General features: G+C 38.8%; 1 protein-coding gene across 2 annotated transcripts in view; it reads left to right on the forward strand.

Moving 5' to 3' along the window:
• ddx31 (DEAD (Asp-Glu-Ala-Asp) box polypeptide 31) overlaps positions 1 to 16935 on the forward strand; it is an 89765-nt gene that overhangs the window by 32888 nt on the left and 39942 nt on the right. For both annotated transcript variants that reach the window (XM_043720330.1, XM_043720329.1), the window contains exons 15-17: positions 1088 to 1138; positions 7126 to 7265; positions 15927 to 16005. In XM_043720330.1, the coding sequence (XP_043576265.1) occupies positions 1088 to 1138; positions 7126 to 7265; positions 15927 to 16005 (270 nt within the window). The remainder of the gene's footprint in view (positions 1 to 1087; positions 1139 to 7125; positions 7266 to 15926; positions 16006 to 16935) is intronic.

Genomic DNA, 16935 nt, shown 5'->3' on the forward strand with positions numbered 1-16935 from the left:
CCATTACCTTGTCAGTGAACTTGAACCCGAAGGTACTGTCCCTTCTTGAACTGTATGCATTCCTTTCACCCTTTGCACTATATTCTCGTCACCAAGAAACGTTTGAATAATGCCAAAAAAAACCTTTTTTAAAGTAAGAGTTGTGATATGGGCCTGAGTCTACAAAGAATAGGAATAAAATTAACCAAGTTGTTTGTAGGGGGGGATAGGACCTTTCTCCCTTTCTCTTGGAAAGATTTGAATTTTCAGCCCCATGTGACTGGTTGGTGTTTAAGCAGCCTTTGCTATATCGTTTTTGTAAAACGCAAATTTAATGGAGCTTGCAGCAGTTAAGTTTCAATCTACTTCACATTTACAAATAAGATTTAATGATGCCTTAATTGTTGTGTAAGCCTCTATGCAGATTCTCCATTTTTGTAATTTCTTTTGATGTAAATTTTCTCAGCTTGAGGTTAAAAAGCTTCAGTTCATTTTGGATTTATTCCTAGAATTGCAGTGTTGATTTGCTTCAGTCAAGGCTGCTCACATTAAAATGTTGCACATATTTTTAATTACATATAATATTGTCTCTCTAATTGTTCATTTGGACCTTGTTCTTTTGGTAATGGTACAGTTTTAGAAAAGGTCATTCATATGAATTGTGTGCACCTTGCACTGAAGAGCTAACTTAAGATGCCAATTTCCTCTGGTTTCAAGCAGTTGTAGGCGCTTCTGACAGCTTTAACTCCCTCTTATTCCTTCACTGATAGCATAGTACAATCTGTCGCCTGGACAACGGGGGCCACTACCCTGCTGCTGACTTTCTGCAAAAGGCAATAATGACTTTTGGCAGGATGTTGGGATGACAGTGGCAAAATGGTGGCCCCACCTAGTGAATCGTTAGGTTCCCTATCTCTGTTAGCTTGCTCACTTTGCAAGCTTCTGCACCAAATAAATGAGTCATTTGAATCCAACTGACAAGCTGGCACCGATTGCCCTGCGGTCCATCTGTACTTTCAGGCATCATGTAGCCCACCAAGTGGCATGCTGGGGTCTTGTCTCAGCACCATGTAATCTTCTATTCTGTCTGTCTTTTTTTCTCTGAAAGGACGTAGCAGCACGTGGGCTGGATTTGCCAGAAGTCACGTGGATTGTTCAGGTAAGAATCTTAAATAGCAAGCAGGCTTCCTTAGTGTACCTGAAATGATTCATAAGTTCTGTGTATGTTTTTAAAATAATCCTTGATTTACTCTGTCAGTTACAGTAATGGTCATTTATTTGTTTCTCAGATAACAAACATGTTGTATTTTAATTTTTTAAGTAGCACAATTAAAACTTTGTGTTTTGATTGTAAAAAGGTTCTTCCCAGTCTGCCAAGTTTCTTTTTCCATTCCAGTTAAATGATTTCAACATTCAAATAAAGCCTATGAGGTGAATACTAGCCTTTTACACTTTACCGTTTCACTGTTCATTCAAAGGCCTTTGCCAGTGGCACTTCGGTAATAGCTTCAGCTGGTGTCAGCTTGGCTCACTTATAGAGTCATAAAGATATACAGCTCGGAAACAGACACTTTGGTCCAATTCCTCTATGCTGATCAGATATCCTAAATTAATCTAGTCCCATTTGCCAGCATTTGGCCCATATCCTTGTAAACCCTCCCTATCCATATACCCATCTAGATGCCTTTTAAATGTTGTAATTGTACCACCTTCCTCTGCTTCCTCTGGCAGTTGTTCCATACACATATCACCCTCTGCATGAAAAAGTTGTACCTTAGGTCCGTTTTATATCTTTTCCCTCTCACCTTAAACCTATGCTCTCTAGTTTTTGACTCCCTCACACTCGGAAAAGACCTTACCTACTTACTCTATCCATGCCCCACATGATTTTATAAATCTATAAGATCACCTCTCAGTCTCAGACATTCCAAAGAAAATAATCTCAGCCTCTTCAGCTTCTGTCTATAGCTCAAATCCTCCAACCCTGGCAATATGCTTTAAATCTTTTCTGAACCCTTTCAAGTTTCACAACATCCTTTCTGTAGGAGCGAGATCAGAATTACATTGATTAGGCCACTTTGGAGTATTCTATGTCCTCCTGTACAGCCGCAACATGACCTACCAACCCCTATGCTCAAGCACTGACCAATAAAGACAAGCATGACAAACGCCGCCTTCACTAACCTATCTACCTGTGACACCACTTACAAGGAACAATGAAGCTGCATAATAGTATTCAGTGGTAAATGCAAGCTCTCAGTCAAATATGTCAGATTTTAATCTGTGCTGACAATCTAGAGTAACATTGAGGGAGTGCTGCATTGCCATTGGTAGTGTCTTTTGGATGTTACACTGAGGCCCCAGCTAATTGCTGCAAGAGGGTATTCCAGTGAATGGGAAATTTGTTCATGGCAAGAAACCAAGAGATTAATGACTTTCTGGAGTGGAGAGGAGTATGAAGTTATATAAGCCAAGAATCATTTTAACACCAATTCAAAATTTGATAACACAGAAGTTAGGGGTTGGGAAAATACCAAGGAGAGTTGTAAAGGACTAGTAAGGATGAGTGGAAAGTGCAGTAAGGTCACAGATGCTGTTTAATTTGGAGAAATGTCAGCTTTCATCTTGGAAGGAAAAGCCTTTTAAGGAGGTTACTAGATCTATAAGTTAAATGGAAGCATACTGAAGGACATGCATGAGCAGGGACACCTCCAATGCATATGACCATACATGCATCTGCAGATAAAACTATAATAAGGTATCATTTTACAGTTAAGCATGGGCATATGATTCGAAAGGCTGTGATAAATTTGCAAAATTGCTCTTCTAGGCCAAAGTTTGAGAGTGTTGTGTGCAGTTTTGGATGCCCGGTTTTAGAACAGAAAATGAAGTTGTAGGTAGAAGTAGAATGTGGGTTCACCAAGATGAAGAATGTCAAAAGATCACAAGGAAAGGATTGAGATAGTGAGACAATTTTTCAGCCTCCGCTGGCAAAGACGAGAGGATATTTAAAAATTGAGTGTAAAGGTAGATATTAGGAAAAATCTCTTTGAATGTATGTTGGAATACAGAATGATGTACTACCAATAGCATTCTAAGTAACAAATACTATGTGCTCTATAAGAGGGCAGTGGAGAGTTTAGGACCATCGGATTGGTTTTGGTTTGCTTCAGCAAAAACCTGCCAGTCGCACACAGGTTTGAATAGCCTGTGCTGTAAACCTCTGTGCTTTTGAACACATTAAGAGTGAAGAACCATTATGGTGCCTTCTAAAGGGAGTTCAGATTTGTATGGATTAACTGAATCTAAGCAACAAGATTTTGAATTTAATTTGTTTACTGCCTCTTTAAACAAATTGATAGTACTATTTGACTGCATCTCTTGAGGTATTAACTTTTCAAATTGGGTGTTAAACTGAGCTTGTGCCTTCCCAATGAGTTGAATGGTGAGGATTCCAACATTAAGTGTCATAGTGGGAGCGGTAATGAACTCCAGAACTGTATTTCCCAAGAAAGTTAGAACCTTCACTCCCTGTCATCCAAGTGAGATTGTATCATAATGTACACGCTGGTTTAAATATTTTCCAAGAATTGAACAGTGGAATTGTGCTGTAATTGCAATCCAGGGGACTGAGTAGAATACTCCTTACAGGGTACCCCCGTGGGTGGAGGAACAGGAACTTTACATGCTCAGGATTTCTATCTTCTGAAGGTGACCTTTAGGGAGTAATTATTTGCTTTCACAAATAAGCACTTATAACTACAACAGCTTGACAACTTGGCCAGGATGTCGAAACCTGTCCGAGGTGTAAGATGCGTGGGCTATTTTGGGTCTGTTTCACTGGCTTCAGCCACAGTTGTAACTGTGACATTGCTGTCTCCTGTTTCCATGGAGATGAATGGCAATCCTACAACCTTGGCATGTGTCTGCATTTTTTTCCGTCAGTGACAAACATGTTTTTATTTAATGGTCGCATAAGCCGTCTTGCAAATTTTGATGTTCAAATTTGTAATTTCATAATAAATCTTATGTTTTTCTTAGTGGTGGACCTCTCATCAGTACTGCACCTGCACTTCAAAAGTAGAATGTAGTTATAGATTTAACCTGGACCAATATTCTCTCTAACTTCTTTTCTGTATCGTAAACAGTTTATAATTGACTCTGCAGTACATGCAAGATTGCAGCATGATTACACATGTACATCTTAACATAGAACATTACAGCGCAGTACAGGCCCTGTAGCCCTCAATGTTGCGCCGACCTGTAGAACCAATCTGACGCCCCTCTATCCTACACTATTCCATTTTCATCCATATGTTTATCCAATGACCATTTAAATGCCCTTAAAGTTGGTGAGTCTACTACAATTGCAGGCAGTGTGTTCCATGCTCCTACTACTCTGAGTAAAGAAACTACCTCTGACGTCTGTCCTATATCTATCACCCCTCAATTTAAAGCTATGTCCTCTTGTGTTAACCATCATCATCTGAGGAAAAAGGCTCTCACTGTCCACCCTATCTAACCCTCTGATTATCTTGTATGTCTCAATTAAGTCACCTCTCATCCTTCTCTCTAACGAAAACAGCCTCAAGTCCCTCACCCTTTTCTCATAAGACCTTCCCCTCCATACAAGACAACATCCTAGTAAATTTCCTCTGAACCCTCTCCAAAGCTTCCACATTCTTCCTATAATGTGGTGACCAGAACTGAACACAATTCTCCAAGTGCAGTCGCACCAGAGATTTGCACAGCTGCAGCATGATCTTGTGGCTCCCAAACTCAATCCCTCTCCCAATAAAAGCTAACACACCCTATGCCTTCTTAACAACCGTATCACCCACGGTCTTCTTTCAGCTAGCCAACATCTGATCCAAACCACTAAGTCACCCTTAATCCCGTGTCTCTGTATTTTGTGCAATAGCCTAACGTGGGGAAACTTATCAAACGCCTTACTGAAATCCATATAGGCCACATCAACTGCTTTATCCTCATCCATCTGTTTGGTCACCATCTCAAAGAACTTTAAGAACATCTTAAAGAAAATGATTTTGCATGGTCTGTTTATTAAACTACATGGTACGTTCCAGACTGTTGCATGGTTAGCCATTTATTGCTTAGAAACAACACTACATAGGACCTAGTCATCATCTACGTATATCTACTACTTAGTTCAGCATATCTGTATTGTGTTTTAGTGTATATTGTGCTTTGAAGTAAGAAGCTGGTCGTAGTGTTTTAGTAGTTTAATTCCAATACTTTCGACACAGCTGATGAGGTGTCCAAGACTTGTTGTACTAGAATATGAGGTTATCTTAATATATTCACCAGAGTGGCAATGGCTCCCATTTAGTTGGTTACTGCACATATGCTGTGATGACCACTACATTCAACCACCTGAAGAGCTCTGTCCTCTAAGCTTCATACTTAAAACAATTGATGCAGATCACGACTGAAATTTGTTTCTTACAGTTTCTTAAAACCAAACTAATTTAATTTGTTTTTAATACAGACTATTCTGACCTTGTTTTTGAGTTACTAAGGTTCTTGGGAAAATCAGTTAAATGACTTGTTAGTGTCAGACTTAAATGAAGAAGCATTGCTCACAAAGAGATGACAAGCACAAGGTTATTAGAAACTCCCCCCCCCTCCCCCCACGCCCCCCCCCCCTCCCCCCACCAATTCAACCCTGCACACAATGGATGAGTGTCATATAAGAGGACAAGTTCGCCTGTTACACCACTTAATGCAATTGACCCCTTACCCATTCGTCTGTAATATTATTATCTCCAAACTCCGCAATTTCATAATGAAGGCCAGTACTTGCTTCCTTTAGGGACAGAAATTGTTTCAGCTCAGATGGATGTTGATTTTTCAGCTTATCTGGTTAACCACTAGATTCCCTCTTAACTATAGGACTACAGTGGACATTGAGTGCTTAGGCATAATTACCTATTTGAGTGCAATGTTGTAACTACTTGCATATTTAGTGGCATGGAAAAGTTGTACATGTGGGTTTGAATTGGATATATACTTGAAAAAGAAAACTGCAGGATTATGGGAAAGATGGAGTTGTAAGACTAATTGTTCTTTCAGAGACATGGCAAAAGTCAAGTGCGCCAAATGACTTCTTCCTTTGGTACCCATCACTTATAAGTACTGTGGACTTGTCCAATATTTAAGGTCAGATCATAGAACAGATGAAAAATTAATAAATTGATAGTTCAAGTCCCAGCGCACTCCAGATTCTTTCTCTACTGGTTTGGCTTTTGCTGTTTAATAGGATTCAGCTTTTCCTTTTACTGGGGTAAAAAACTTTTGTAACCTGCTCTTATTTGGGGATTCACTGCATCAATTGATATTTTCAAGACCGAGCAGAAAGGATCTTTGTTAGTCAGCTTGTTAGAGAGATGTGCAGCAAAGGTGAGTAAATGAACTTGGAAGAAGTGTAAATCAACCATAATCTAATTGAACAAAGGAACAGGGTTGAGATGCTAAATGGCCTACTCTTTATCTCTTGCCTTTTTAACAATCATCTTCTCTACATGTAGGGTTGCTCGCTGAACTGGAAGGTTCGTTTTCACGAACCTTCCAGCTCAGCGAGTAAACCTACATCCAGAACCTCAACCTGAGCCACAAATCTTCTCAAAACTTGCTATTATCTTCTCCTATTGCTCCAGAACAGCATAATGCCTCTCCATTCTTGAGCCAATACACACACGCATGCAAACACAAATGCTGCTCTGCAGATGTATAGATGAACTTTTTCATGGTTCAGGAAGGCTTGTGGTGTCGTTAGACTAATTAAATATTTCGAGGTGCATCATTACAATTAACTTTAGTTTTTTTCCTTCAAATTAGTTCCTTAATTCTATGGAGAGTCCACATTTAGGGGGTTGTCACTGTCTGTAGGAACCTGCTGGTTTCAGTTAAGTTCCTTACCTCGGTGAAATGTGACCACACCAGTTTCTCACACCCTGTCATTATAATGGCAGTACACAATTTCCTACCTAGAAGGAGTGAGAAGGCCTTTAGAACTTTCTCGCATTATTCAGAAAAAGAGAAAACTTTAATCTCATTTAGTAATCTTGTTGGGATGAACAGAACAAGTATATTAGAAGCTATTTTCTCCTCTTTTCCATATTTCAGTATAGTGCTCCGAGCTTGCCTGCTGAGTATGTTCACAGAGTGGGACGGACAGCCCGAATTGGGTCCAGTGGAAACAGTCTTCTTTTCCTCACTCCATCAGAAGCAGAATATGCAAATGTGCTTGCATCTCACCAAATCAGGTCAGCCATGTTAAAGAATAAGGAATGAATACTGTTTTCTGAAGTCGTACTGCTGTTTCTATTTCTGTTGTAGTTACTTTGCAAAGTTTTAATTGTTGACCTTTTGGCAGTCTTGTGGTTAGTATTGAAGAGATTGATTGATTGATTGCTTCTGCTGTATCACAGCTTAAAGCAGGGTGAGATTTAATTGGAAGCTTAGAATAATTAGATCACTATTCAAATCAACTATCTTTGCCTACTGAAGCCAGTCTAAAGGGATAGCATAGTACACTCTGTCGATTAAACTTAGCAGTTGAAATGAAGTTAGTTTCAGAATCCCTGCAGTGTGGAAGCAGGCCATTTGGCCTATCAAGTCCACACCAAAACTCTGAAGAGCATCCAACCTCCTCACAACACCACCCTTAATCGTGTAGCCCTGCATTTCCCATGGCTAATCCACTTAGCCTACACATCAGTGGACACTCTGGGTAATTTAGCATGGCCAATCAACCTAACTTGGACATCTTTGGACTGTCGGAGAAAACTGGAGAACCTGGAGGAAACCCACTCAGACATGGGAAGAATGTTCAAACTCTTCACAGACAGTGACCCAAGGGTGAAATCAAATCTGGGTTGCTGGTGCTGAGAGGCAGCAGTGTTGTTCTCTGAATCTTTATATGTAAAAACAATGTACTATTTTTAAACATAAATTTGCAACAATGGAAGAAGTTTCAAGACAGATTGTTTTTGTGTTTTGGTTAATTTTTAATGTAAATGTGACAGAAAATAGTTTTATTTTCACTTTGAGATTATTGTCCATGCCAAATACTGACTTTAGGGACACCTAAACTTTGAGTGCGGTTTCTCTAATGTAGGAATGCCAATGTTATCCATAAAGTTTATAACATAATACCCAGCATTTAGTTATTTACTCAAAACATTAAAGCTAGGAAAGAATTGAAACTTCTCCAATTTGATAATGACAGCAACAACCTCAAATAATGGACCATCTTAGAATTGCAAAGTATGTCTGCAATTATATTGCAATTATTTAAATACATCCTGTATTCAGTATCTGAGTCTGATGCAAATCTAAAAGAAAAGTTGAATGTGAGAGTAAAAGCAAAATACGGTGGATGCTGGAAATCTGAAATAAAAACAGAAAGTGATGGAGATATTAAAGTCTCGCATTACCTGTAGATTAAGAAATAAATGGTTCATGTCTGATGTAACTCTTCTTTAGAATTGAGATGGATGTGGAAACCAGGTTAGACACGGGACCAAAGTTAAGAAGGGTAGTCAAGGTTAGGTTTAGTTCTATTTCACATGACTATTCTGACTTAGTTGTCCATTGTTCCTTAAATAGTGTATGTTGCTTTGTGCCCTTGAACTCCATTGAGTTGCATACTTTTGCACTGTTTGCCAAAGCTTGTCTTATTTTGAAAGACAAAGTTAGAATTAAAAAGATTTATCTGTGGAATGGGATTGATAAATAACAAAACTACTAGTTTTGCCAAATAAGATTAACAATAGCACAGCTTCACTAAATTTGTATCAAAAGTGTACTTTGGAAATCAATAAAATCATGCTACAAAACAAATGTATTTATTGAAAGGCAATTGCACCAATCCTCCTAAATTGTTTTGTAACATGGCTTGATAAACCCCTTCTTATTGAGGCACCTTATATTAATATTGGTCAGCCTCTAACCTGAAGCATTTGTATTGCAAACTGCAAATCCTTTAAATACATTCTTATCATCCTTCGTGCTAGGCAAAAAAAAACTGCATACTGGGTTTTTGGCCCAAATCTTAAATTAAATTGTCAGAGCTGTCTCCATAATGCTCTGTTTATAATACTGGACAGCAATTTATTTTGACGGCGTGTGTTGCACCATGCTGTAAACTGCCTTTATGGATCATTGGTGCAATTCATCAGCTTTCACTGTCCGTTCATTCATTTACTGAGTCAGTACTGTATGGTTCCCAGCTCTGATCATAAGCTCAGCTGTCATGGGCTTGCTGCCTAACTTGTCCATGTTTACAATGTACTCTAAACTGCTTAAGCTCCATTTTGTAACTTTTATTAAAGTGAAGATCAAATCTGAGGATAATTATCTTCTTGCAATGGGAAAAGTTAAGTGATCTGTTTTACCTTGGGAAGAAGGATTTCTTAAGATTTTCCTTTTGTTGAAAATTCCTATTCTATCTTGTACACATTACTTATAAATGTTATGGACTTGTCTAATATCTTGATCTAATTAGGCTTCATTGTGTTTTGAAAGTAAAGACTCTTTGCTTTTAAAGTATCTTTCCCCATTAGTCCTCTTGGTTTCACCAATAACAGCCAGATATCCTGCTTTCACATTTCACATTTTGAAATGACATTTATGAACACCCAAGGTGCCTCTGGCTGTATACTTCAGGGAAAGTTCCTGGTTTCTGTTCAATGACTTCTTGTAGTAATACTCTGGGACTTACTTACTCTGGGTATAGATATGTTCCACACTGTTGTAATTCACCATGCTTTCTATTATGTGTCTGAACCGGTGACTAATGTTTTGAACATAGACTTTTATTTTCCCCAGGTCAAGAGTCAAGAGTCACATGACATAAAATTTTGTGATATCTTTGATACTGATAACCATGCATTTTTTCAATTGTATTTTATTCATAAAGAACAACATAGAATTACATAGCATATATAGAATAAATATTAAAAATAACACTTATTTTATAATTATATCTTTATCATTTTACACACTTTACAGAGTCTGCTATGATTCAGTTAAATAGTGCTTTTGCTTCAGTCAAGAAATTGTTGAGTTCTTGTCTCACCAGGATTTGAACACTAGAATCAAGGCTGGCACTCCAGGGAGCCAGAAATACTATTTTAGATTATGCTAAACTGCACTCACAGGTGGATGCAAAAGACCCCATGTCATGATTTCTAAGAGCTGGGACATTATCCTTGGTGTTCTGGCCATTATTTATCCCCCCAAACCAAATAACATAAAATCATTATATGGTCATTTGGGAGAGCTTGCTATGTGCAAAATGGCTGCTAATTTCCCACATAACCACCATGAAAACAGTTCAAAAGTATTAACTTTGCTGTCAAGTAATTTGGGGTACCCTGTTGTCATGAAAACTCTGATTTGAAGGTGTCGGTGTTGGACTGGAGTGGACAAAGTCAGAAGTCACACGACATCAGGTTATAGTCCTACAAGTTTATTTGAAATCACAAGCTATCGGTGCACTGCTCCTTCGTCAGGTGAAGGAGCAGCGCTCTGAAAGCTTGTGATTTCAAATAAACTTGTTAGACTATAACCTAGTGCTGTGTATCTTCTGACTATGAAATCTCTGATATAGCAGCAAGTCCTTTTATTTGTAGCTTCCGGTTTTTTCCTTTTCCTCAGTCTAGTGTGGATAATACCTGCTGAAGACTGAATAAAAATATCCAAACCACCTATTCTGTAACATATTTTATAAGTTTATCATTAATTACTTTGCTACTATCAGTAAAGCTTAAATGGCTGATCTAAAATTACATGAAACTATGCTTTGAAATGTTGTTCCTGTTTAATTTCTGGGTATCTGCAATTTAGGTGCAAAATTCCATTAGGTTCTTTCAAATTTTTAATGAGAAGTGACAAAATCTGTTGAAAGGTTGAAATAGAATTTCTGTGGACTAAGCCCATTGTATAAAACGGACTCGTGGGCACGATAACTTGGTATTTATAGGGAGTGGTGTGTTTAGTTGTCTCGAGTTAACTTGCTCTGAATTCATAAACATAGAACTGTTTTAAGTTGATTCACTGAGATGGAGGGAATAAAGAGCACAATTTCAGTGATTTGAATGATTAGTATAGCAACAGCGTTGAATTACTGACCAAACTTTGTAAATGATATGTTATAAAACCTTTCACTCTTGCAGAAAGGTTGCCTGTTCCACTTTCTGTTCACTTAAGGAATACACATATATAGATGGAGAAAGTGAGGGCTGCAGATGCTGGAGATCAGAGCTGAAAATGTGTTGCTGGAAAAGCGCAGCAGGCCAGGTAGCATCCAAGGAACAGGAGAATCGACGTTTCGGGCATAAGCCCTTCTTCAGGAATGAGGAAAGTGTGTCCAGCAGGCCTGAAAAGCCGATTCTCCTGTTCCTTGGATGCTGCCTGACCTGCTGCGCTTTTCCAGCAACACATTTTCAACACATATATAGATCACAACTCCAGCTTGGAGAAGCAATGTATGTGGAAAGTTGTATATGGATTTGTGTAAAAGTGCACCAGTGAGTGCTTCAATAAGTAAATAATGTGGGGGAATGTTAGAAAACTGGTAAAAGTGTCTTCCTTCAGTATTAAAAAAAAAACTAGGTAAAGAGTAAAGTCAATAAAGCGCACCACCACAAATACTGAATAGAATACAACAGAAATCAAGAAATGCTGATTAGCGGGTGGGCACTTCAAGCATTCGTTGTAGGGATGCAGTTCCTGGGATAGTCTGGATCTGCAGGGTTTGCAGACCCTTAAATTGATATGTTAAATAACCTGGAGTTGATGGTTTTATGTGGAAATTTACTTTTTACACGGATTTAAATGTACATATGCATTTCCTGCTCAGGTGAGAGTTTTATTGCAGTGGAACACATAAATCAGAGTCGGTTACTGAATAATCTGGACTCCTGCCTTGCATTCATATTTCCTCCAATCAGGAAGAAGGATGAGCAGGTCAATAGAATAGACCACCTGCTGTCCTGCTTCTGTCAGTGCCATTGGCTTTTTGCCTCAGGCTGCACTTATTGCTGGTCAGGATAGCTTATGAACATTTTTAATTAACAATTTAATCAAAATTACACTAAAATCATTTTTGCGTGGCATTTGAGAAATTGTGCACTTTTTTTTACTATTTGTTCCTTTTTGGGAAGAATTCTAATGTATAATTGTGATAGATTTGAATTTTCAATATATTCAGTATAAATTTGAAAATTGTTGTAGTGTAGGTTTGTTTTGCACTGTCTTCTCTACCTCCACGCTACCTTTTTTGCTGTATTGCGTACATCATGGTCTGTTAGTGAACTGCTCACAGAAGCTCCACAGCCAGCCTTGCAATTTCTCAGCTCTGTGATTGCTCATTCACTGATTCAATAAGACAAGTGTGGCTTCAGCCTGGCACAGGCACTTGGATGATGGCTTCCTGCTGTGATTCAGTTCAAATATCTTGGAGATTGGTGCCTGGCAGGTTGCCAGGAGAGAATGGCAATGGAATGATCAGTGCTATCACTATTACCCCCTCCTCCCCACCATTTTAATCCATGATGTTTTCATTAACCTTTCACAAAAAAATTGTCATGCAGTACATTTCACTAAAGTGTACTCTGACACATACTTCGTTAAAGAGGAAATGTGGATTCAGAGCAATTGATAGTTAGAGTGAAGGAGAAAACATGGCAATCTGCAACTTAAGAAAAACAATGACAAAGGGAAAGAAATAAAAATACTGATCAAATGGGAAACAAGGATATGAGGGTCAAAAAAAGAATATGAACAGATGACAGAATAGCAACAGAGCATACATTTATTCAGACAAAACTGCAGCTAGAGACTGAATGCTATGCAGTGGAGTGCTTAAATCTGGGAATTTGGTAAGTGAGGGAATTTGGTGTAGTCAAAGTTTAGTGTCCTTTTACAAATGAGTTGCCTGAGAGGGAGCCAGATGCAGCAAGACCCGAGTGGAAGTGTTACATGATTGTATAGGTAGTTCGTTTGTAAGTCTTTAATCTCTCCCTCTAACCTGGAACAGTTGTTTAAATCAACATGGGGAGACACCAGTATTATGTATGGAATAATTTATTACATGGAAATGGAATATCCATTACGCAGAATCGTAGTCATAGAGTAGAGTCATAGAGATGTACAGCACAGAAATAGATGCTTCAGTCCAACTCGTCCATGTCAATCAGATATCTAAACTGATCTCGTCCATTAGCCAGCATTTCACCCAATTCCTCTAAACCCTACCTATTCATGTACCCATCCAGGTACCTTTTAAATGTTGTTATTGTGCCAGCCTCTACCGCCACCTCTGGCAGTTTGTCCCATACAGTCACCACCCTCTGCAGGAAAAAGTTGCCCCTTAGGTCCCTTTTAAATCTTTCCCATCTCGGCTTAAATCTATGCGCTCTCGTTTTGGACTCCCCCATCCTGGGCAAAAGGACTTGGCTATTCACCCTCTCAATGCCCCTCATGATTTTAGAAACCTCTATAATGTCACCCTTCAGCCTCCAACACTCCCTAGAAAAATAGCCCCAGCCTATTCAGCCTCTCCCTCAAGCTCAAACCATCCAACTTGGGCAACATCCTTGCAAATCTTGTCTGAACTCTTTCAAGTTTCACAACATTCTTCCTTTTAGCAGGGAAACCAGTATTGCATATAGTATTCCAAAAGTGGCCAAACCAACGTCCTGTACAGCCACAGCATGACCTCCTAACTCCTATACTCGAAATGCATTGACCAATAAAGGCAAAGATATCAAACGCTGCCTTCACTATCCTATCTGCCTACAACTCCATTTTCAAAGAACTATGCACCTGCACCCCAAGGTCCTACCCCGGCAACACACCCCAGGGTTCTACCATTAAGTGTATAAGAATCTGATTTGCCTTATCAAAATCGGCACCTCTCATTTATCTAAATTGAGCTTCATCTGATCAAAGTCCCGTCATACTCTGAGGTAATCTTCTTCGCTGTCCACTACGCTACCAATTTCGGTGTCATCTGCAAACTGGCTAACCATACTTCCTACATTCAAATCCAAATCATTTATATAAATGACAAAAAGCAGTGGATCCAACACAATCTTTGCAGCACACCGCTGATTACAGGCCTCCAATCCAAAAAGCATCCCTCCACCACCACCCTCTGTCTCCTATCTTCGAACCAATTTTGTATCCAAATGGCTAGGTCTCTCTGTATTCCATGTGATCTAACCTTGCCAACCAGTCTATTGTGCAGAACCTTGTCGACTGCATTGATGAAGTCTGTATAGATAACGTCCAACGCTCTGCCTCTATCGGTCTTCTTCGTCACTTCTTCAAAAAACACAATCAGTTTAGTGAGACAGAATTTCCTGTGCACAAAGCCGTGTTGAGTATCCATAATCAGTCCTTGTCTTTTCAAATACATTTCAATCCTGTTCCTCCGAATCCCCTCCAACTTACCCACCATTGACGTCAGGCTCACTGTCTATAGTTCTCTGGCTTTTCCTTACCACGTTTCTTCAGTAATAAAGTCACATATCAGACTCAAAACATTAACTATTTTTCTCTCTCCTTCGATCCAGACCTGCTGAGTTTCACCATCACTCTTTTTTTATTTCATGTTTTCAACATCCGCAGTAATTTGCTTTTATTAAAGTATCATACTAAATTGATTGCATGACTGGAAGCAAACTTCATAAGATATTTACAAATAATCATTGAGTGATATTCTAAACTTAAAATCCTGGTAGTTAAATACAAATAAAATCAAGATGGCAGGGCAAGTGATGTGTAACATGCAGGACCTGGAGAAAATCTGTGTAATCCATAATAGCCACATTGACAACAGATGTCTAGTTCGAAAAACTTCATCTCCAAGTTGATGTGTTGGAGCTCAAGTTTTGAACATTGTGATAAGTCAGGGAGTGCTACTGAGCCATGTTTGATGATTGATACTGAAGTTCCACACTCAGGCACTTTGCTGTTGCTGTCTCACCAATTCAACTTGTTATGGTGAGATTTGTACAGTAGTGTGCTACCGCTGGTCTCCCATATCTAAGTTTAGAATTAAAAACTGGCTGGGTCCTGAATTCCCCAGAACTCTTTTTCAGAGAAAAACAAATCTGCAGTTCTAATTACAGCTTAACCTATAGTAGATCACTCTGCAAAAGTAACTGATTCAGACCAGACAAGCAGCAAAATGAGCTATGAGTTCATTCATATAAATTTGTGGCTTAAAATGTTGAATTTTTGTGCAAATCAAAAGTGAGTTTAGTTGTTTGACTATTCTGTTACACAGGCATTCACATTTTGAGTTTTAGAGAGTAGAATGATAAGATTTTCTATGCATACGCACAAGTTCCTGTCATGTCACAGTAGAGAACTGTGGCAGTTGCATGGAAGATCAGAAAATTGATTTAAACTGTATTTCAGCAAGGAGGCAAGGCAAGAATTATGAACTTTGGGTCATCTAGTCTATTCTGGGATCCAGTCAAGTTTAGGAGATGATTGTTGCAGAGTGTGGTCTAGGGTAACCTAGTGAAGAAACAAGATGAATAAGAAATGGGGAGCAAAATACAAAGGTGCATGACTTCTATTGAAATGTGGGATACATTCTCAAAAATGATCTTTGAATCTACTAGTAGGGTGATGCTTGGCAGTGTTACTGCAAAATAAATGTAAAATAAAAGATTGATGCCACTATGAAACAAACCTGGAAGCACAATGCTGCTTTTGATGATGATACACAGTAATAATGGTGCAAAACCAACCTGGCCTAATGGTCAGGTGAACCCCTTCCCCTCTCTTCTTAAATCCCCATACACACATACCTCTTGGTTAATTAAATCTTTCTTTAACAGAACTACATCATTGCTAGCTGTTGATGGAAAAGATGTATGATATTTAGTTTTCTGTTTCTTCAGTGTGTCTGAAATGAAAATGGAGGACATTCTATCAACGTTTTTAATGGACCGCTTTAGAAGGAAACAATCTGGACACAAGGTTTGTCTTTTTATCGTTTCCTACTACACTGCAACATTGTAATTGAATATCAACATTTAAAAGTCTTGAATTAATCATGTTGAAATTTTCCTGGTCGGGTAAAGGCATTTACCATCTTATTAAATCATCTTCCTGCCAGATATTATCCTGAGCAACAATGATAGTAGGTCATTTTCCAAATCCACAAATTTCAATCATTGCATCAAACACAACCAAACTGCTTGATTTAGTTATCACAGACAACTCCTTAAAAAGTGCTAGGAGCGCTCAGCGAGGAAAAGTAGGAAATAGGAGGGAAATTCTAAGATTTGTGTCTCCAAAGGTACTAACTAGTCTAGTATCGTTAATTTTGCATACAAGGTGCAGTTGTACTGAGTAGGGGAGTCCCAGTATCATCAGGCATATCTTTTTAAAGAAAAGGTTTAATGGTATGATTCTTTGACTAATTTTTGAGCTGGAACAGAATGAAGAAATGCAACCTGAACATAGTTCATGTTTCTTTTGTAGCTATTAACCTTAGCTCAAACCATAGTCTTCTCTCATCCAAGTCAAAGATGTGAGTTCAGTTTCATGTCCTGAGACTTGAGCATAAAACCTTAGCTGAAGTTTCAGTTCTATACTACGGACTGCATTTTTCGATGAGTTACCTTTTAGATGGAAGTAAATATCCCATTGGCACTACTTCAAAAAAGGTTAAAAGCAAGGGCTGCAGATGCTGGAAACCAGATTCTAGACTAGAGTGGTATTGGAAAAGCACAGCGGTTTACTTCAAAAAAGGTTAAAAGCAAGGGCTGCAGATGCTGGAAACCAGATTCTAGACCAAGTGGTATTGGAAAAGCACAGCGGTTCAGGCAGCATCCAAGGAGTAGGAAAATTGACGTTTCAGGCAAAAGCCCTTCATCAGGAATAGAGGCAGAGTGCCTGCAAGGT

Source organism: Chiloscyllium plagiosum, chromosome 30, assembly GCF_004010195.1.
Source record: "Chiloscyllium plagiosum isolate BGI_BamShark_2017 chromosome 30, ASM401019v2, whole genome shotgun sequence".
NCBI lineage: Eukaryota > Metazoa > Chordata > Chondrichthyes > Orectolobiformes > Hemiscylliidae > Chiloscyllium > Chiloscyllium plagiosum.